Here is a 22596-nt window from a genome sequence, read left to right on the forward strand (position 1 = left end):
TGGAGCTAGTAATAGCTTTTACATAAAGTAATATGAATAGAAAAGCAAAAAAAGAAGTTCCCTATAACATTTTAAAAGACAGCAGTCAGGCAAGGTGTGATAAAACCTAAAACTTGGGTTTTGTTTCTTCAAAAAACCCATAAACAGCTCTTTGGTTCATTCTTTTCAAGCTGAGATAATACTCCATCTCCAATTGCTTTGATGCCATGAGGCTATAAACCCTAATCAAAGAAAAAAAGTTAAGTAACTTTTAAATAGATTCCACACATTCCACTCAAATTCACTCTCATGACTGAAAGTGGCCAGTTCAGAAGAGTGTGTGTGTGTGTGTGTGTGTGTGTGTGTGTGTGTGTGTGTGTGTGTGTGTATGGGGGGGTGGGAGAGAGAGAGAGAGAGAGAGAGAGAGAGAGAGATACTGATGTTAAAGAAAAGGTTCTTAGTAAACAGGAAGAATATGTTGTACATTTTTATAGTGGACAAGTCATACTGTAGAGCAGGGGCGGGCAAACGTTGCATGCTGCTCATGAGCGCACAGCGCTGCACATGTGCTGCTCGCGTGCAGGCGTCAACCGGGGCTGTGGCGACAGCCGGCAGGTTGCGGCAGTGTAGTGCCAGGCTAAGCTGCGGACGTTGATGCAAAGCGAGCACTATGTAGTGAACGTTGTATTTCAAGAAACGGAGAAGTGGAGATTTGCTATCTTTTAAAAAGTAATGGGAGAATCATTTTTTCTATGTGCAAAAGCATGAAAATTCAAAATGTTTAATATGTGGCAGTATTCTCGCTGGTCAACGTAAGTTTAGTATTGAAGGCCATTATAATAAATTTCACAAGGACGAGTACAATTTATTGTCGGATTCTAAGCAGATGGGGAATTAACTGAGCTTAAGAAGAGAGATCTGACGATACCAGATGAATCTGTCGTAGTTGGCCGGCCGGAGTGGCCGAGCGGTTCTAGGCACTACAGTCTGGAACCGCGCGACTGCTATGGTCGCAGGTTTGAATCCTGCCTCAGACATGGATGTGTGTGATGTCCTTAGGTTAGTTAGGTTTAAGTATTAAGTAGTTCTAAGTTCTAGGGGACTGATGACCACAGCAGTTAAGTCCCATAGTGCTCAGAGCCATTTGAATTTGTCGTAGTTGCTGTTGTCACGAGAGATCTGCGACTTTCTCTCGCCATGTCTCTCATCTAACTGATTTAACATTTTATGGAGCACTGTTTTCAAGTTCAGGATGACAACAATAATAGCCCAGCAGTATGTGCAAGTTATAAGACTGCGCTTAATATAGCTAGAGCTGGAAAACCATTTGCTCAATTAATAAGTCTTGATTAAGAGCAAACATCAGTGATGAAAATTTACGTAACTGTTTGTGTTTGTCTGTATGTAGAAATTTTGTTCCAGATATTAAACGTATTGTAAACTCCACCTGTGATAATTAAATAAAACGTATCGTAGGTAATAGGTACTCTTTCAAACCATGATTTCTTTCAAGCACTCCTACTAACCTTATTCATTCACTCAATAAAGCAAGCTAGGAAACAAAACGCATTACAGAGGAAGGAGCGGACAGAAGGTATGGTGGGGATGGGAGATAAGCGGGTTGCCAGCTTGCCCCTGTGTGCACGCGGAACACCTGTTAACTGCACGCGTGCAAGTGCACCGCACATGTGCAGGATTCCTGCCCGCCCCTGCTGTGAGTCTTGGAAGCTGTGGTTACATAAAGAATGAACATTCTAGAATCTTTTCTGCACTCATTTCAAATTTGTGTTAGTAAGTAAACATGACCAGCCTTTAGAGTTTTTAACAGTTCTGTTACATTGTAACTTTATTATTATAATCTTCAAGTTGTTATAGGTACTGTAAATACTTCTTTGTAAAAATGTTTTTGTTTCTCTTTTGTAGGCTCTAGGACCTGATACTGTGTTGCGTCTTAATAAAGAGTACACAAACAAAAGGACAAAATTCAGAATTACTACTATCGCCCATAAAGAATCCCCACAAGAAATAGAACAAACCATATCTGCTGTGGATGAGGACAGAAAACTTTACTTACAGGCAGCAATTGTGAGGATTATGAAAAGCCGGAAAGTACTTAAGCACAATTGTCTGATTCAGGAGGTATGTCTATAAAATAAATGATCATTTCTCCAGTATTTCAATTCTGTTTTCCTATAAATTTGTCAGCCTAGTGCATTCTTGGCATATGAAGAGGAAGAGATCGAGTGGTGCAAAGGCAAGAAGGCTAAAGAGAGAACAGAAGGCAAATAGTTGATTAGCACAATGAAGCATGAGGGGAAAAAAGTTATGTAGAAGGCAAGAGAGGTTAACTGGAATAAAAGATACTGGTGCGAGTAAGGCTCATTTGGCAGTGATACATTGTAGGAAGAGTTAGCATGCATAGTGTTTATAAATCTGATTTTGTGAGAAGCCACAAAATACTTGCTGTATGCATATTGCAGATGTCGAAATATTGGTCTGTTGTCAACATTCTGTGTTACATAAAGTGTACTAGTCGTCATAATTTGTGAGACAGACATGTGTGATATGGTATACACATAGGAGGTAATTTATTTCCCCAAAGTAGCTTGATTAGCACTAGGAGGACCGGCATTAGCGAACTACCTAGAAGGACCGCTACCGGTCTTTTGACCGGTGAAGTTTTTCTTCTTTATTTTCAGTTTTACTTTTTAAGTTGCTTCAGTACGGTGTGTTTATGGGTCAGTAGTGCATTACGCTATTGTACAAATGTGTTATGCTTAAAAATTTCTAGTAGAAAGTATATTTATTTAATAAAAATGATTGAAGTAAGAAATACATTGTAAATACAAAATCTTGTTTAACTAAACTTGTTGTTGTGGTCTTCAGTCCTGAGACTGGTTTGATGCAGCTCTCCATGCTACTCTATCCTGTGCAAGCTGCTTCATCTCCCAGTATCTACTGCAACCTACATCCTTCTGAATCTGCTTAGTGTATTCATCTCTTGGTCTCCCTCCACACTGCCCTCCAATGCTAAATTTGTGATCCCTTGATGCCTCAAAACATGTCCTACCAACCGATCCCTTCTTCTAGTCAAGTTGTGCCACAAACTTCTCTTCTCCCCAATCCTATTCAATACCTCCTCATTAGTTACGTGATCTACCCACCTTATCTTCAGCATTCTTCTGTAGCACCACATTTCGAAAGCTTCTATTCTCTTCTTGTCCAAACTAGTTATCGTCCATGTTTCACTTCCATACATGGCTACACTCCATACAAATACTTTCAGAAACGACTTCCTGACACTTAAATCTATACTCGATGTTAACAAATTCCTCTTCTTGAGGAACGCTTTCCTTGCCATTGCCAGTCTACATTTTATATCCTCTCTACTTCGACCATCATCGGTTATTTTACTCCCTAAATAGCAAAACTCCTTTACTACTTTAAGTTTCTCATTTCCTAATCTAATTCCCTCAGCATCACCCGACTTAATTTGACTACATTCCATTATCCTCGTTTTACTTTTGTTGATGTTCATCTTATATCCTCCTTTCAAGACACTGTCCCTTCCGTTCAACTGCTCTTCCAAGTCCTTTGCTGTCTCTGACAGAATTACAATGTCATCGGCGAATCTCAAAGTTTTTACTTCTTCTCCATGAATTTTAATACCTACTCCGAATTTTTCTTTTGTTTCCTTTACTGCTTGCTCAATATACAGATTGAATAACATCGGGGAGAGGCTACAACCCTGTCTTACTCCCTTCTTAACCACTGCTTCCCTTTCATGTCCCTCGACTCTTATAACTGCCATCTGGTTTCTGTACAAACTGTAAATAGCCTTTCGCTCTCTGTATTTTACCCCTGCCATCTTCAGAATTTGAAAGAGAGTATTCCAGTTAACATTGTCAAAAGCTTTCTCTAAGTCTACAAATGCTAGAAACGTAGGTTTGCCTTTTCTTAATCTTTCTTCTAAGATAAGTCGTAAGGTCAGTATTGCCTCACGTGTTCCAACATTTCTACGGAATCCAAACTGATATTCCCCGAGGTCGGCTTCTACCAGTTTTTCCATTCGTCTGTAAAGAATTCGCGTTAGTATTTTGCAGCTGTGACTTATTAAACTGATAGTTCGGTAATTTTCACATCTGTCAACACCTGCTTTCTTTCAGATTGGAATTATTATATTCTTTTTGAAGTCTTGAGGGTATTTCGCCTGTCTCATACATCGTGCTCACCAGATGGTAGAGTTTTGTCAGGACTGGCTCTCCCAAGGGTGTCAGTAGTTCTAATGGAGTGTTGCCTACTCCCGGAGCTTTGTTGTGACTCAGGTCTTTCAGTGCTGTGTCAAACTCTTCACGCAGTATCTTATCTCCCATTTCGTCTTCATCTACATCCTCTTCCATTTCCATAATATTGTCCTCAAGTACATCGCCCTTGTACAAACCCTCTATATACTCCTTTTACCTTTCTGCCTTCCCTTCTTTGATTAGAACTGGGTTGCCATGTGAGCTCTTGATATTCATACAAAGGTCTCTTTAATTTTCCTGTAGGCAGTATCTATCTTACCCCTACTGAGACAAGCCTCTACATCCTTACATTTGTCCTCTAGCCATTCCTGCTTAGCCATTTTGCGCTTCCTGTTGATATCATTTTTGAGACGTTTGTATTCCTTTTTGCCTGCTTCATTTACTGCATTTTTATATTTTCTCGTTTCATCGATTAAATTCAATATTTCTTCTGTTACCCAAGGATTTCTATTAGCCCTCGTCTTTTTACCTACTTGATCCTCTGCTGCCTTCACTACTTCATCCCTCAGAGCTACCCATTCTTCTTCTACTGTATTTCTTTCCCCCATTCCTGTCAATTGTTCCCTTATGCTCTCCCTGAAACTCTATACAACATCTGGTTTGGTCAGTTTCTCCAGGTCCCATCTCCTTAAATTCCCACCTTTTTGCAGTTTCTTCAGTTTCAATCTGCAGTTCATAACCAATAGATTGTGGTCAGAATCCACATCTGCCCATGGAAATGTCTTACAATTTAAAACCTGGTTCCTAAATCTCTGTCTTACCATTATATAATCTATCTGATGATACCTTTTAGTATCTCCAGGATTCTTCCAGGTATACAACCTTCTTTTATGATTCTTGAACCAAGTGTTGGCTATGATTAAGTTATGCTCTGTGCAAAATTCTACAAGGCGGCTTCCTCTTTCATTCCTTCCCCCCAATCCATATTCACCTACTATGTTTCCTTCTCTCCCTTTTCCTACTGACTAATTCCAGTCACCCATAACTATTAAATTTTCGTCTCCCTTCACTACCTGAATAATTTCTTTTATCTCGTCATTCATTTCATCTATTTCTTCATCATCTGCAGAGGTAGTTGGCATATAAACTTGTACTACTGTAGTAGGCATGGGCTTTGTGTCTATCTTGGCCACAATAATGCGTTCACTATGCTGTTTGTAGTAGCTAACCCGCACTCCTATTTTTTTATTCATTATTAAACCTACTACTGCATTACCTCTATTTGATTTTGTTTTTATAACCCTGTAATCACCTGACCAAAAGTCTTGTTCCTCCTGCCACCGAACTTCACTAATTCCCACTATATCTAACTTTAACCTATCCATTTCCCTTTTTAAATTTTCTAACCTACCTGCCCGATTAAGGGATCTGACATTCCACACTCTGATCCGTAGAACGCCAGTTTTCTTTCTCCTGATAACGACGTCCTCCTGAGTAGTCCCCGCCCGGAGATCCGAATGGGGGACTATTTTATCTCCGGAATATTTTACCCAAGAGGACGCCATCATCATTTAATCATACAGTAGAGCTGCATGTCCTCGGGAAAAATTACAGCCGTAGTTTCCCCTTGCTTTCAGCCGTTCACAGTACCAGCACAGCAAGGCCGTTTTGGTTAATGTTACAAGGCCAGATCAGTCAATCATCCAGACTGTTGCCCCTGCAACTACTGAAAAGGCTGCTGCCCCTCTTCAGGTACCACATGTTTGTCTGGCCTCTCAACAGATACCCCTCCGTTGTGGTTGCACCTACGGTACGGCCATCTGTATCGCTGAGGCACGCAAGCCTCCCCACCAGCGGCAAGGTCCATGGTTCATGGGGGGGTAACTAAACTTACAAATGTGAATAAGCATACAATTTTACAGTAACATGCTTCATCTACATGTCTCATACTCAGTCAAAGCCCCAAACATGTCATAAACATACATGTAGTACGAAAAATAAAGAAAAAATGACACAAATTGCTGTAGCAATAACAAAAAAATAACATTTTCATCTCTGTATGACATCTTTTCAAACAAAGCCACTATCTTTGTCAATAAAAGGTTGTCCACATGTACTGACCACTTCCAGCACATGAACCACATGCGAATTTCTTGCACTGCACACACAGATTTTTAGTTTTGTTCGAACTTTTGCGTCCTCCTATCTGGCAGGTCTTCCGTACCGGTACCTTACATATTTCAGTGGTCATGGTGAATGTATGCACAAGTCATTTCCTCGATTGTACATATGCAGAGGAGAGTTCTTCTGCTAATTTGAAAAGAAATATTCACCAGCCAACTTCTTCTAATGTTGTCTTTCTGTAAAGGATCCAGGCATTGATTCCAGCACAGTAGAGGACATTGAAAAACGTGCATAGACCATGTGTGGCAGCCAAACTTGACAATGTACAGATGAGATATCTGGTCCAGAATATCAACTCCAAATTTAGTGGAATTGTAGTTTCAGGGAGTTTCTTCTGTGGTTCTTCATCCACTGCAACTGACTGGTGCATTGTGCTCAATAGAAGAACGTTTTTCTTGGTCTTTCCCTGATAGGAAGTAATTGTTGCATCACCAGGTTTGTATAAAATAGTATCATATAAAGATCCCTCCCACTTCAGCTGCTCTGCAATATTTTCAGCTATGAAGAAACTGTCATGTGTTACATTTCTTCCTTTTGAAGTGTAAGGTTGCATGAGACATGCAACAACACGCTCAGCATCTGGTATGCTACTGAATCTTTCACTTTTTTTTTTTTACCCAAGTAAGGAAATCCATTTGCCACATATTTACTACTGGCATCGGCTGGAACCCAGAACAACAGACCAAATTTGTTTGGTTTATTACTTATGTATTATGTATAGCAGCACAGAGCTTTGCATCGATAGAGCTACGGTTATAAATGCACCTGGTTTATAGTACTGAATCCAGTTACCTACAAATGAATTCAAGACTGGGGTAGGTGCTGAAGTCATCGGTCTGGCGTCTTTTGGCACGAATCTGCTTGTCATCAAATCTTAAAAAATCACATGACTTCTGTGAACTTATTTCGTCTCACAGTGCGAGGAAAAAATTTGTGGGCCCCCACACTTGACACCACAGAAGTTTCAGGAGGAAATTCTTTCCTCCATACGCTCCACGTGCATACATTATAGCTAAGGCAGCTTCTAATTGGGCAATATCAAGTACCCATGTATCATCCTGGTGAAGTTCTCAGACTCTAATTTTTGTAAAGTTTTTTTTTTTTATATTCTGTAGAATACTGTTGTCTGTCAACACTCGCCATGCCCTCAAGTAACTGCCTGCGACTATAAGTTTTGTAGCATTACATGTGGCCCAGGAATTTCTAACAACATGTTGTGGCACCTTACTCTTCCATGTGCATGCCCTGGTGCAATTAGAGTCCACACTGTTCTATACTGGGTTATTCGTGTGTTGTTGTACAGAATATTCATATTCCAACTCTGATGATTTGCCTTGCTCGGTTTTGTGGGATTAATATTCCGTGCCATCTTTACACTCTTTTATCACCCAACATTCAAAAATATCTTCTCCTTCTGAATTTTCTTCTCGTAAACTGTTCACATATTCACATAATTCAGTAATTCTTCATCCGCACAAAAACAGTGGCTCACCATAATAATGAGGAGGAGCGCTAAACTTCTGCCCAGCACAACAGTGTATTGACAGAGAACAGCAATTAAAGTATGTCCACTCTTTCACTAAGTAAAGTAAAATGTAGAGGGAGGGGGAGAGAGAGCAAGGCAATGAGATCATGACAGTGCAATAAAATAAGCTAAGAGGACGAAAAAATCCACTGTTGTGCCTTTACTGACAATAAACATAAAAAATATTTCACCGGTCAGAATAACGGGCTGCAGTCCTCTAAGGTAAAAATGTTTACAATTTCTTCAGTTTTTGGTAATATGCATTTGTCATTTACAGAAATTATAAACCACCAAGGTACATTAAAAGTCACAAAAAATAAGGCCCATAAATTAAAATGTACACTATTTATTAAATGTGAAATAACACTGACCGGTCAGATCAACTGGTACGGTCCTTATAATGTTAGAAAGCACAGATAACCACCGAAATATGTGTGAGCTATGAAGTAGAAAGGAATGGGGGACCAGAGAGGAGACATTGTCAGTTATTCTGTGTTTATTGCAAGCAAGTGTTGTTAGGGAGAGAAGAAGTTAACATTTGGAGCACCAATTAGGTGATGACCATGGTTGGGCAACAAAACACAAGGTAAGTCAAGTGAAACTGAGGGATAAAATAGGAGTATCCATGAACGCATGAACTGTTCTCATGAAATTTGTGGAAGACGACACGACATTATTATTCAGATAATATAAGTGTTGCAAGAAAATTTGACATTTAAAATGGCTGAAATAAACAGCAACCCACCACTGTTGTACTATTTATTGATATAGCAGGTAAACACCACAGAGGTTTCAAGACCTCTTCGTTTATCTTCAGTAATGAAGACATGCCTTTGATGCAGAAATACAGTAAAACTTCGTTCATACATTTTTTCAACGGACTACAGGAAAAAAAAGTATAAGTGTGAAAAACGTATATATGAAATATGGCACCATACTATCAAATTGATTGGTAAACACAAATGAAAAATCCAGTAAATAAAATGTTACATTCTGCAAAACGTTATAAAGGCATACTAGGTACCATACTTTACAAAGATATAAAGACAAATGTAAACCTCTACACAGAAGAAAACGTCAGTTCATAAAAAAAGGTCCGTAATATTTTATTTTATTTTATTTGATGCCTCAAAATGGGATAACTGTCATTATTTCGTCAGAAACATTTTGGTGTGTCACAAATTGTTCAATTATTTCTAACGCATTTACTGGATCGCTAAATGTTTCGGAGGAATGATGAGGCTCTTCTGTATCATCCTCATCATCAGTTTCTTCCTCGTCCAGATCCCGCGAATGCACATTGAACTATCTCAGTGATAGTTGTGGGTTCTGTAGTGACGAGGTTTTCATCAACGTTCACACAATCCTCAAATGATGCCTGCTCTTCAAGTCGATTCCATTCGTCGTCATTAGGTGTAGGATAGTCAGTACAATCATTTCTACAATGATTGTGGACTTAATTTCCAAATCCGGCTTTTCGGAAACAGTTCCGAATGGTATCATCTGAAACTCTATGCCATGAAGCTGCAATGTAGTGCACTGCCTATCAGAAGGAACAATTTCATTAATAATTTTTCGAAGTGTTCTTTGGCTCCGGTAGCACAACATGAAATAAATAGCAAGGAAAAATCTTACCCATAAAATGTTTATTTTCATTTCTTCCATTTGTTCAATATTTACACACCTGATGGCATGCTGCTCAAGCATTTTGTGATAATGCAACAACTTGAAATTATGTAATACTCCAAGGTCAAGTGGCTGGAGCTCACTTATGCAATTCGCTAGAAAGAATTCCACGGTCACATTTCTCAAATAGAAAGTAAGGGGAAGATGTGCTGCACACCTGTCTACGGGCAATAAAATCTTCCGGCCTGCTGCACCCATTTTCGCATCGACACTTGGAAGCCAGCTTTCGAAAACTTTTGTCGTGTCGTAATCCATGATTTCTTGTTACTAGTGTATTTTGTGGGAAACTTGACAATAGAGTTTTCTTCGTGGTAATTAATAATGTTTGAACACGATATATGTTCCAAAATTCTGCTGAATATCGACGTTAACGATATGGGTCTGTAATTTAGTGGATTACTCCTATTACCTTTCTTGAACATTGGTGTGACCTGTGCAACTTTCCAGTCTTTGGGTACGGATCTTTTGTCTAGTATGATTGTTAAGTATGGAGCTAATTCATCAGCATACTCCGAAAGGAACCTAATTGGTATACAGTATGGACTTTTATTAAATGATTTACGTTGCTTCACTGCTCCGAGGATATTTACGTCTATGTTACTCATGTTGGCAGCTGTTCTCGATTCGAATTCTGGAATATTTACTTCGTTGTCTTTTCTGAAGTCATTTCGGAAGGCTGTGTTTAGTAACTCTGCTTTGGCACCACTGTCTTTGATAGTATCTCCATTGCTATCGCGCAGAGATGTCATTGATTGTTTCTTGTCGCTAACATACTTCACATACGACCAGAACCTCTTTGGATTTTCTGCTAGATTTCGAGACAAAGTTTCGTTGTGGAAACTGTTATAAGCATCTCGCATTGAAGTCAGAGCTAAATTTCGAGCTTTTGTAAAAGATCGCCAATCTTGGAGATTTTGCGTTGGTTTAAATTTGGCATGTGTGTTCCGTTGTTTCTGCAACAGTGATCTAACCTGTTTTGTGTACCAAAGACGATCAGCTACGTCGATTGTTAATTTATTTGGTATAAATCTCTCAATTGCTGCCGATACTATTTCTTTGAATTCAAGCCACTCTGGTCTACACTTATATTATTTATTTGGAATGAGTTGAGGTTGTCTCTCAGGAAGGCGTCAAGTGAATTTTTATCTGCTTTTTTGAACAGGTATATTTTTCGCTTATTTTTGGAGGATTTGCAGTCTTGCTACAACCACCCTGTGTTCACTAATCCCTGTATCAGTTTTGATACTCGTTTTTAACTCAGGATTATTTCTTGCTAAGAGGTCAAGCGTGTTTTCACAACCATTTACTATTCGCGTGGGCTCATGAACTAACTACTAGAAATAATTTTCAGTGAATGCCTTTAGTACAATTTCTTGACCTTTGAGTGCCATTGAGCGGTCAGGCATTGCATTGTAAAACAAGTGCATCTCATCTGCATCGAAAATTGTTTTTAGGAGCATATTGGGATGTCAGTTCTTTCAAACGGGTTTCCTTCCAATGTTGCACTGTCTCAGGATCAACACTTTTGCTTTCGCCACATACATTCTGACAGCTGATGCTGTGTATTACCTTAAATTTGTGCAGCCAACTTGATGAAGCACTGAAATTTTCCACACCGAGTTGAATTGCAAATTCATTTGCTTTTTCACAAAGCGTTGGGCTGCTAATAGGAATGCCTTGTGCTCTATGTTGCCTGAATCACTGCAACAATCAATCATCCACGTTTTCGTATTTCCCACCCTTAATGAGGGTCCGCTTAGTAGTGGAAATTCTGAACACACATGGGCTATCTTCATTTTCCTTTGCCTGTGCTACTATAGAATTTAAAGTAGATGCAGAAATTCCTAATTCCTTGGCAATATCCACTCGCTTTCGATTACTGTTTTGCTTCACAACTCTCAAAATTCGTAGCTTTTTAGCAATATTAATGCTTTTCTTTTTTCTTCCACTCATGTCACCAGTTCTCAAAATAATTAGAAATACAGTAATATGGTACTATAGCCTATACAGTATGAGGTGGCATGTGTTTCGGGATTCCCGAGTGACATGCAACAATTCTTGTCCAGTTGTGCCCTATGGCTATCACCACTGCCGTAAAGTAAGCTTCACACGTTATACTGTAACGTCTGGTTTTTGTGACGATTCTATTGTTGCGCATCTGTCAATCTATAAAACAGCCTCAAGTCTGTCACATTAAAAATTAAGAGTTAGTTGGATTTGGATGCTCACAACAAAGTGATTTTCTACTTGGCAACCACAGGCCCATGTTAATAGATGGACTTAGGCAGATATTATACTATCAAATTTTCTTTGACAACGATCTTTGACATGGCGCAAAAGGGGGTACTACATGTCATCAAATATTTCGTCAAAGTTCCTTCATAATGGCCGATGACGACTTAATACTATTCTCTGTAGTTCAATTTTACTTACGGCATCGGCGGTGTAGTGTGCTGATGTTAGCAAGTCCATCTTCATATAATGCATATGTTTTGTTATGAAATGTTCATTTTACGAGCACAACTAGTTTACTGACTGGACAAGGGTACATACAAGAATCTGTCAAATCCCTAGCACTGAATGGTTATTGCCAACATCAACACATTACGCCACCGATGCCATAAGTAAAATTATACCTGGTCTGCATTTGCGTGTACTGCAATCGCATTTTCATTGCATTTGCAAGAGGAGAAGAAGAAAAGAAAACATACTTGGGTGAAGCCATGGACTTCACGGACGAGATGCGAAAGATATACAACAAAATTTGCTACGGGAGCTGCAAGTCGAGGACGTAAAGTCGCATGAAAATCTCTCTGGGAATGGACGTGAGTACATTTCAATATGTGCTCAAGAAAGTGGCTCCTCACATTATGAAGCTGAACACTCTCCTCAGAAACGCTGCATCCACAACAGACAGACTTACCGTAATACTGTGCGAGTTCTAGCTACTCAAGTTTACAGTACCGGTACAGCACTCTAATACCACAGTCTAACATAACAGTCGCGACAGCCACTGCTGTAAAAGTTGTTACCGCGTTTGACAGATGGAGCGACACTAGCGCTCCAAGCGGCGAGTAAGGTGAACATCAGACGCGTCGTAAGCATGTTTGTTTTGCATCCATTTCCTATGTAATTTACGAAATATTTGAGTTATTTTCGTGCCTCCAAGGGTTTGTGTAGTATCAGAAGGCATATATGTTTCTAAAAATGATTCTCAAATAAGCGCAAGTATGGACAAAAACTACGAATCGAGTGGCAAGCTACAACACATTCGTGAAGAAACACTTGTGACATTGGAAAAAATTGCAGCTTACCACATTGATATCAATAGAATATTAAACACACTATTCACACGTAAGAAGCACAGACATGTACCTCTACATGCAAAAGCGATCGAGAGCCCATTTATCGTTTGGTAGGCCTACTGTGTTTGACATTGTCGCCTATTGCCACAAGTACGACCTTATCGTTATATTATTCTAAGTGGGACAAGCAACTGCCAAATAGTGGGTGAAATATGTTGAAAACATAATGAGCTGATTACATTACATTTTACCGAAAACCAAATATTTGAATGGTTTCCAAACAATCTGTCAGTGAACAAGGTGCTAACAATAATGTCATCACACGAAGGAAGCCAGGAAAATTGACTAACGACAGAAGTAAATGAAATACATGCCAAACATTACGCTTTTGTAAGACACGAATAACTGCACTTAATCTAACCACTTCATCGTCAAAGCAGTTCTGTGTTGACGATTCACACGAATCTGGCACTGATACATGGAGAGCTGAACTGGCTGCTTGTGTGTCATAGGGCTGTTTTACAGCTTTAGATGGATTGTCGAATCTTTGTGGCAGTTTCCTCTTCATCGTCAGTTGAGGTGGCTTATTTGGGATGTCAAACAGTGTGGGTACTGCATTCCACACGAGTTCATGAACTGGTTTTGTTCGAAATGTAGCGAACAAAACCTGATATTATTATACGGGTAAACTAGGTCATTTTTTATAAGGTCTCCTCATCTGCTATTAATGAGCCATTATCTGCTCCTAAAATGAAACATTAATCTTTAATACAATTAATCTTTAATACACATGTAGTTTGCAAGTGAATCCTGACGATACAGTTTAGTAACATGATGGTATATACCTCTCAGGATCCTTAGGGGGAGAAAAAAAAAAAAAAGACAGCTGTGGTGTCTTCCTCCTGTTGTTGCTGCAATTTATTGCGCTACAAACGCTCCTGCTTGTAAAAACCATTGTAGAAATCATAAGAAACAACCACTATTCGCTCTCACGATCGCGCCGAACTCACAATTTTAAGTTACTGGCTGCTTGGGGCACTGCTGGCGCGGTTCGCAACAAAATCGAGGAGAAGTGTCGCGACTGTTGTTAGACTGTGCTAATACTGCAGTGCACATTGACAAAAATAATACCAGAAACATTTGAAGCTATTTATAATGCACTGAAGGAGGAATATGTGAAGGGAAGTAAATTTAGTACGTACTGCAGTCATGAAAATGTATTTCCACAGAAGTTGTAGATTTTCTCCTTTATATTCTCGGGGCACAGTTCACATTTGTTCTAAATAGAGTTAATTATGCAATAAGGAATAAAGGTATTGTAATCCATGAAGTACTGTCGCCAGAACTAAAATTACATATCATATTACGTGAAGTACAAACGAGAACACTCGGCATGCTATAAGATACGTTTCTAGGTGGTGATGACGCTATTTCATTAACACCAATAATTATTAACATTAACAGTAATAATTATTAACATTAGCAACAATAATTATTCGAAGCAGGCCGCATTAAGAAGATAGATCCGTACAGTGGCAATATTTCAAAATTCTAACATATGTGAATGGAGAGCACTGCAGCGACGTTTTAAATAGATGAATATTGAATAAAGAATGCAGCTTGTTGAATTTGTATAGCCTTCCCTCCTGTCATCAATATTCCTTAACATAGAGCTGGCCAACTCGATTGATGGGATGTTAGTCTTGTAGATGAGAGCATTGCCACAGCTAGAAGTACACTTGCTTGTATTTTTCTTAATTCAGTTGTATACGTGCTCCTAACTCAATAAATTTTGCACTACAGCTAAGATATTGCCAAACCATCTATGTTATGATCACACATGACGTCCTCGGCGGCAGCAATACGTTGCATATTTTGGTACAGCAATATGTTGCATATTTTGGTAGTCAGCATCACTGAAATCTCACAGACACCTATCGGAGCATAGATATCCAAAAAGCTAACATTATTCTCAGTTCCCCACTTCATATTTCAATTTGTCTACAGTCTACGAACACACACAACCTAAAAACTCATGCAACTAGTATCGCCATAGTTGGAACACGCCGAAAGTGTTTAGTTTCGCCAACGAGTTGCGCGGCGCGCATTCGCAGTGGCCGGTGGCGCAGTTGCCTGCAACCTAGTGTTGTGTAAACTAGGCTTAAGTCTAGGTGTTATGTTGTTGTTGTTGTTGTTGTGGTCTTCAGTCCTGAGACTGGTTTGATGCAGCTCTCCATGCTACTCTCTCCTGTGCAAGCTTCTTCATCTCCCAGTACTTACTGCAACCTACATCCTTCTGAAACTGCTTAGTGCATTCATCTCTGTGTCTCCCTCTACGATTTTTAACCTCCACGCTGCCCTCCAATACTAAACTGGCGATCCCTTGATGCCTCAGAACATGTCCTACCAACCAATCCCTTCTTCTAGTCAAGTTGTGCCACAAACTTCTCTTCTCCCCAATTCTATTCAATACCTCCTCATTAGTTATGTGATCTACCCATCTAATCTTCAGCATTCTTCTGTAGCACCACATTTCGAAAGCTTCTATTCTCTTCTTGTCCAAACTATTTATCGTCCATGTTTCACTTCCATACATGGCTACACTCCATACAAATACTTTCAGAAACGACTTCCTGACACTAAAATCTATACCCAATGTTTACAAATTTCTCTTCTTCAGAAACACTTTCCTTGCCATTGCCAGTCTACATTTTATATCCTCTCTACTTCAACAATCATCAGTTATTTTGCTCCCCAAATAGCAGAACTCCTTTACTACTTTAAGTGTCTCATTTCCTAATCTAATTCCCTCAGCATCACCCAACTTAATTCGACTACATTCCATTATCCTCGCTTTGCTTTTGTTGATGTTCATCTTATATCCTCCTTTCAAGACACTATCCATTCCATTCAACTACTCTTCCAGGTCCTTTGCTGTCTCTGACAGAATTACAATGTCATCGGCGAACCTCAAAAGTTTTTATTTCTTCTCCATGGATTTTAATACCTACTCCGAATTTTTCTTTTGTTTCCTTTACTGCTTGTTCAATATGCAGATTGAACAACATCGGGGAGAGGCTACAACCCTGTCTCACTTCCATCCCAACCACTGCTCCCCTTTCATGCCCCTCGACTCTTATAACTGCCATCTGGTTTCTGTACAAATTGTAAATAGCTTTTCGCTCCCTGTATTTTACCCCTGCCACCTTCAGAATTTGAAAGAGAGCATTCCAGTCAGCATTGTCAAAAGCTTTCTCTAAGTCTACAAATGCTACGAACGTAGGTTTGCCTTTCCTTAATCTAGTTTCTAAGATAAGTCGTAGGGTCAGTATTGCCTCACGTGTTCCAATATTTGTACGGAATCCCAATTGATCTTCCCCAAGGTCGGCTTCTACTAGTTTTTCCATTCGTCTGTAAAGAATTCGTGTTAGTATTTTGCAGCCGTGACTTATTAAACTGATAGTTCGGTAATTTTCACATCTGTCAACACCTGCTTTCTTTGGGATTGGAATTATTATATTATTCTTGAAGTCTGAAGGTATTTCGCCTGTCTCATACATCTTGCTCACCAGATGGTAGAGTTTTGTCAGGACTGGCTCTCCCAAGGGTGTCAGTAGTTCTAATGGAGTGTTGCCTACTCCCGGAGCTTTGTTGTGACTCAGGTCTTTCAGTGCTGTGTCAAACTCTTCACGCAGTATCATATCTCCCATTTCATCTTCATCTACATCCTCTTCCATTTCCATAATATTGTCCCCAAGTACATCACCCTTGTATAGACCCTCTATATACTCCTTCCACCTTTCTGATTTCCCTTCTTTGCTTACAACTGTGTTTCCATCTGAGCTCTTGATATTCATACAAGTGGTTCTCTTTTCTCCAAAGGTCTCTTTAATTTTCCTGTAGGCAGTATCGATCTTACCCCTAGTGAGATAAGCCTCTACATCCTTACATTTGTCCTCTAGCCATCCCTGCTTAGCCATTTTGCACTTCCTGTGGATCTTATTTTTGAGACGTTTGTATTCCTTTTTGCCTTCTTCATTTACTGCATTTTTATATTTTCTCCTTTCATCAATTAATTTCAATATTTCTTCTGTTACCCAAGGATTTCTACTAGCCCTCGTCCTTTTACCTACTTGATCCTCTGCTGCCGCCACCACTTCATCCCTCAAAGCTACCCATTCTTCTTCTACTGTATTTCTTTCCCCCATTCTTGTCAATTGTTCCCTTATGCTCTCCCTGAAACTCTGTACAACCTCTGGTTTAGTCAGTTTATCCAGGTCCCATCTCCTTAAATTCCCACCTTTTTGCAATTTCTTCAGTTTTAATCTACAAGTGTTATATGTGGTGAAAGAAGATTTGACCAATGCCTAGCTTTGACAGAGTTCCTTATTACACTATAAAATTTTATTGTAGTCTAATATCGGCCTTACCAATCCATCTCCTGGCAACCCACTCTGAAACACTGCATTATAACTTGTGAACGCTTTGGATATTTCGCCAGGACACGAAAAAAAAGTCTAAGTGCGAAAAACGTATAAGTGAAAGACGTATAAATGTGGTTTTAGTGTATTGTTTCACATTTACATATTTGTGTGTATTCCATCTGTGATGAAGAGTACATGGAATTGTGGTACTTCAGCAGAGTTAATGACAAAAATGATGATACAAATGTAGAAGTGTAATGACACCTTTACTGCTTGCTTCTAATCAGGAACTCAGTGAATCATGCAAGTATGGTTACTTTCAGATTACTGTTAGATAATTACAGTTGTATCCTTGCCAGTAGAAAAGTGGACATAAGATATGAAGTGTATGAAATACCAGATGTCTGGCTTTTGGGTGGAATATCAGCATTTCGCATGCACTTTGGCACTGCTGTTGTAAAAACAACTTGTTAATATCTGTATTCTTGTGTGACCAATTAAAAATCATATTATGAAATTGAGAAAGATACAGTTGGTCATGTATCTTTTCAGAGTCTTTAAAAGATTAAATGGAAAAATGAAATTTCACAAGGTTTCTGTAGGACACCTCACTGAGCTCCATATTCTGGATAGGCATTGTAGGTGTAATAGCACCTCTCTATTCATAATATTTGTCATACACAAAGAGGTAAAAGTGGAATAGCAGCATAAATTTAGCAATGTTTTTGCGTTAAATCTGTTATAACTGAAAATAAACTACAGAGGTCAAAGCAGGTTTTGTGCTATTAGCCCTCAAAATAAATCGCAAGCACTCATTAGTTATATACTTTGTTCATCATAAGAATAAAAAGTACAAACATGGTGATTTGTCAGTAGCCATAGCACTCATACATTGGTGGTGTTACTCACTTGGAAGGAGGCTCCACTTATGTACTACATATTTTATTACTGTGTTACTGTCAGCGAAACTTTAAGATGTTCTAATGTATTAACAGCCATCAATATTTTTCTTAATCATACTGTAGCTACATAGCTTTTATTTCAAAAATTGTGTACATTCACAGTCTCTGTACTGTTGGGCTCCGATTGCCTCGCTGTTAGTATGTAGTGCGGAAATGGCTGACACTGCTTCCTGCTCCATAGTGAAATGCATGTGTTGAATGTCACAAAAAAGTGGCAAGAAACAGATTGTTCTCAGTGTCTTTCACAAGTATACAGAAAAAATCGGCTTTGAAGTATTCTGAGGACTTTATTTATTGAAATTAAGGCTTCTTCATCAAAGGCATGCATAGCTGGGTCAGTAATGTTGTAGAATCATAATCTGGTAATTCAGTGGATCATTGGTTCAAATCTTTTAATGGATCATTAGCTCAAATCTCACTTTGGTGTGTGTGTGTTTTTTAATACCTACATCTTTTAAATATAAAATTCATCAAATGTGCTAATTAACACAGGTCTGATCATAATTTTTTTTATGAAAAGTGCCTGTCTCCTTGTTTATAATTACATACTGCATGCAAAATTCCAGTTTTCATCCAAATACGAATTCCTAATTATGGATATTTTATAAAAGATTTGTAATGAAGGTTGTTTACATTAAGAAAATATAACAAATTAAATTTTTAGGACAAAAATGAAAAATTGGATACTCTTTATTTTGGCTGTGTCCAGTGGTGTATACCACATATGTGGTCTCACACAAGTCAAAGTGATAAGCTTCATAGAAACACGGAAAACAATTTTCACAGTATTGAGCACACTATATACAAATGCTACATTTCTACATTTGACACTGTACCACTGCAATATGAACCCAACAGAACTGATGTGGAGACAAGTTAAGGGATATGTCACAAAAAATAACAAGACATTTAAGGTGCCAGTCATACTGGAATTAATGCACGGTGTCATAAAAGTGGAGGAGAAAATGTGGCGTGTGGATGGCTTCGTGGATTCTGTTGTTGATGGACTCATTATCAACATTGCAGATGACAGTTCCAGTATTAAAATGTATTTCTTGGATTCGGATATGGAAGGAGTTCAGCAGCAAACCTGAAGAAATTATCAGTACTTATCATGCCAAGGAAGCCAACAAAGCTCAATACTTTTAGACGCTACAATATTTAACTATATGATGAAATCCCTGCATGAGTCAGACATAGCTCACACAAAAAAAAAAAAAATTACTCTTGGGTTTAAGTTGGGAATTTTCATCACTCTTATGTTTAATTACAATACCATGTTGGCTAAGAACGAGAGCACAATATGTTTTACGTGTGGTTACGTAAGAAGTGTGTTGTATTGCTGGAGTTTTGCCAAATATGATTTCATTCTTTTTTAAGAATTAAATGATAGTCAAAACTACATTGTCTCTCTGCTCATCTCACTTTATGCATTAACTGCAACTGCTCACATCACTGCAGGTTACTTGGACCAGCGGGCTGGCCTGTGCTGTTGAAATTAAATGCCCTGATAAAGCAGTTGTCCCATATTATTGCTCAGTCAATGTGTGCATAATACACAGCATAAAATTTATACCTTTTATTCTACTTGACTGTACATGAGGCAGCTTGGCTTCCACCCCATGTGTAATGAAATCCAATGAGATTTCAGTAAACATGGAAGAATTCATGATGTAATGTTTACATTAGATTTATTCTTATGATGAACACAGTATAGTTTATTTTATTCGTTTTAATTCTGTGGTCACGGTTTTTCACAAGTACACTATGGATAAGGTGTTAATGTGATGTTTGCATGCATTCTGCAGAGGACATTTCTGCCACAGTTCACATGTTAATATGTTTGACATCTGTCATAAGCTTTCAAATAACTAATTTTCAATGATTTTTAATGCTGTGGTAAAACCATTACCAGCTAAATATGCCCTGATTTTCTGCCTCCCCCTCCCCAAGGTGATTTTGATCTATAAAGTGAACACACCGTACTTTCAGGGTCAGTTAAAAATTGCAGCTCAGGCTCACTTGAAAGAATATTGTCCATAAATGGAGACACCTCTGTTTGAGCCCTGCCGTGGCCCACAGCCTTAACTGTCACGTGTGTATTCCACCAAGATTTAAAAAATCTCATCTCCATTACAACCAAGTTAGACTCTCCTCTGCATCAGTTCTGTGTTCAGTGCTAGTCTTGTAGCATTGCAGGATGACCTCTGTGGAATTTTGAAGCTGTGTAGATTAGCCATTAGTAGTTTAAAGCATTTATGGGAGGAAGAGCACCACCATTAAAAGGCAAATGCCTGGTCCAAAACTCAGTTTTAATCTTTAGCAAAGGAATAACATGACAGGTATTTTGTCTTGAGTAAAAGAATTTTCATTCTCAGAACAGTGTCTGGTTGTGCTCTCTCTCTCTCTCTCTCTCTCTCTCTCTCTCTCTCTCTCTCTCTGTGTGTGTGTGTGTGTGTGTGTGTGTGTGTGTGTCCACACACACACACACACACACACACACACACACACACACACACATCTATCTAGCTGTTAGAGCAATGTTTACTCCTTATTGTAATTTGTTTTCCTTATTTCTCTAGGTATTGAGGCAGTCAAAAGCTTCGTTTGCACCAACAATAAATCTTATCAAAAAATGTATAGAAGCCTTAATTGACAAGCAGTATATTGAACGTACTCCACATTCACCAGATGAGTACAGCTATGTGGCGTAAAAATGTGACTCTCAAGATGACTCTTAAGGATGCAAAAGCATTTTCCTTGCTTTTGAATATACGAATGGTTACTACCACTACAGTTATTTACTAAACTTGAGAGAGTGATTGAAAGTGTAAACATAATTTTCATTGTAATTGTGTTTCTTTTGCAATTCTGATTGTGTTTGCAATGAACTTGTTGAGCCACTTGTATTCCAGCAGTGTTTTGATGTTGCTTACAGTGTGGATGCAATTATGCTTTGTGGCTTTTGATAACTGTTGTGAAGTATGTAGTTGCTGTACAGGATTAAATTAAGACTGTTGTTTGGGTGGGATTCCCCCCCCCCCCCCTCTCTCTCTCTCTCTCTCTCTCTCTCTCTCTCTCTCTCTCTCTCTTCTCTCTGTGTGTGTGTGTGTGTGTGTGTGTGTGTGTGAGAGAGAGAGAGAGAGAGAGAGAGAGAGAGAGAGAGAGAGAGAGAGAGAGAGAGAGAGAGAGGAGGCTGGGATTCACACATATTTGTGTGGGTTGAGAGAAACCTGGAAGGGAGGGGGATGGTGTGTTGTCTGGATGTGAGTGAGGAGGGGAAATGGGTGTATTTGTAAGGTCATTCCTCTGAATAAGTTTTTCTAGGAGGAGAGTGATGTAGTTGTTATTGTTACTGCCATTGCTGATGAAAGTTCTGAAATCTCTCATGTAATAAGAGATATCATCATCTAATGAGAGATATCTTTTTAGAGAGTGACCTCTGCAGCTATTTCAAATTTTGTCTAGAGAATTGAAAGAATTTACTATGTATGAAAAAGAAGCAATGTTCCACTTAAAGATGTTCTTTGCGACCTTGGCCAAAGGAATTTAATAGCAAAATAAATTGAAAGAATGGGCAGATCAGAAACTTTTCTGTCTGTTTTGTTGACATCATAGTATTAGGTGATCTGTTCTGCGTGCAGAGACTGCTAGTGCTACACATTCTGTCTTGCACTTCTACCAATATATTTTCAGAATACATGTCTATCATTAGACTTTAAACTTCATTTTGGTGCTTTTAATCAGCATGTATTTACCATTTTCCTAGTTTGTAACTATGCTGGTACTGTGCAAAATGTATGATGTCAAAAATATTTTACCTGCTTTTGTAGAGTGAATGGGAAATGCAAGTTGCAGTTGTTCACCCCATTTTCCCTCCAGGAATTCTGTAACTGTATTGTGGGATGTTGTTGGTCTAGCAGAAGAAAATATTTAAAATATTTCGTACAGTGTTGATATGTTGTGTTGATGTGTACTAAAGAATGTATGTCTTAATGTAAAATATAATAAATATTCTTCATAGTTCTAAATTTTTATATTAAAAATTTCCTGACTTTATGATTTGAAACACACTTCCTCTATGGCTATGTTGCTACGACAAAGTAAACACACTAGATATCCACCACTACAGCTTCTGAAGACCATAAGTTTAGTAGCTGATGAATACCTCATTTCTGGTTAATGTTGCTACATTACTTCCTGTTTTTGTTTTTCATTTATTCAGAGACTTCAAGATTAGCATTCTTACCTTTTGTACTTCATTTTGCTCACAGATTACTGTTATCT

The 22596-nt window shown here is 38.7% G+C and overlaps 1 protein-coding gene across 1 annotated transcript in view; it reads left to right on the forward strand.

The window, feature by feature from the left end:
- The window catches only part of LOC126184333 (cullin-2), a 184818-nt gene extending 162478 nt beyond the window's left edge, over positions 1–22340 (forward strand). The window contains exons 13-14 of the mRNA XM_049926709.1: positions 1903–2118; positions 20892–22340. Of these exons, the coding sequence (XP_049782666.1) occupies positions 1903–2118; positions 20892–21023 (348 nt within the window). The 3' untranslated portion in view covers positions 21024–22340. The remainder of the gene's footprint in view (positions 1–1902; positions 2119–20891) is intronic.
- Positions 22341–22596: the final 256 nt, after the last annotated feature.

The sequence above is a fragment of the Schistocerca cancellata genome, chromosome 4 (genome assembly GCF_023864275.1).
Source record: "Schistocerca cancellata isolate TAMUIC-IGC-003103 chromosome 4, iqSchCanc2.1, whole genome shotgun sequence".
In the NCBI taxonomy this organism is placed as follows: Eukaryota; Metazoa; Arthropoda; class Insecta; order Orthoptera; family Acrididae; genus Schistocerca; species Schistocerca cancellata.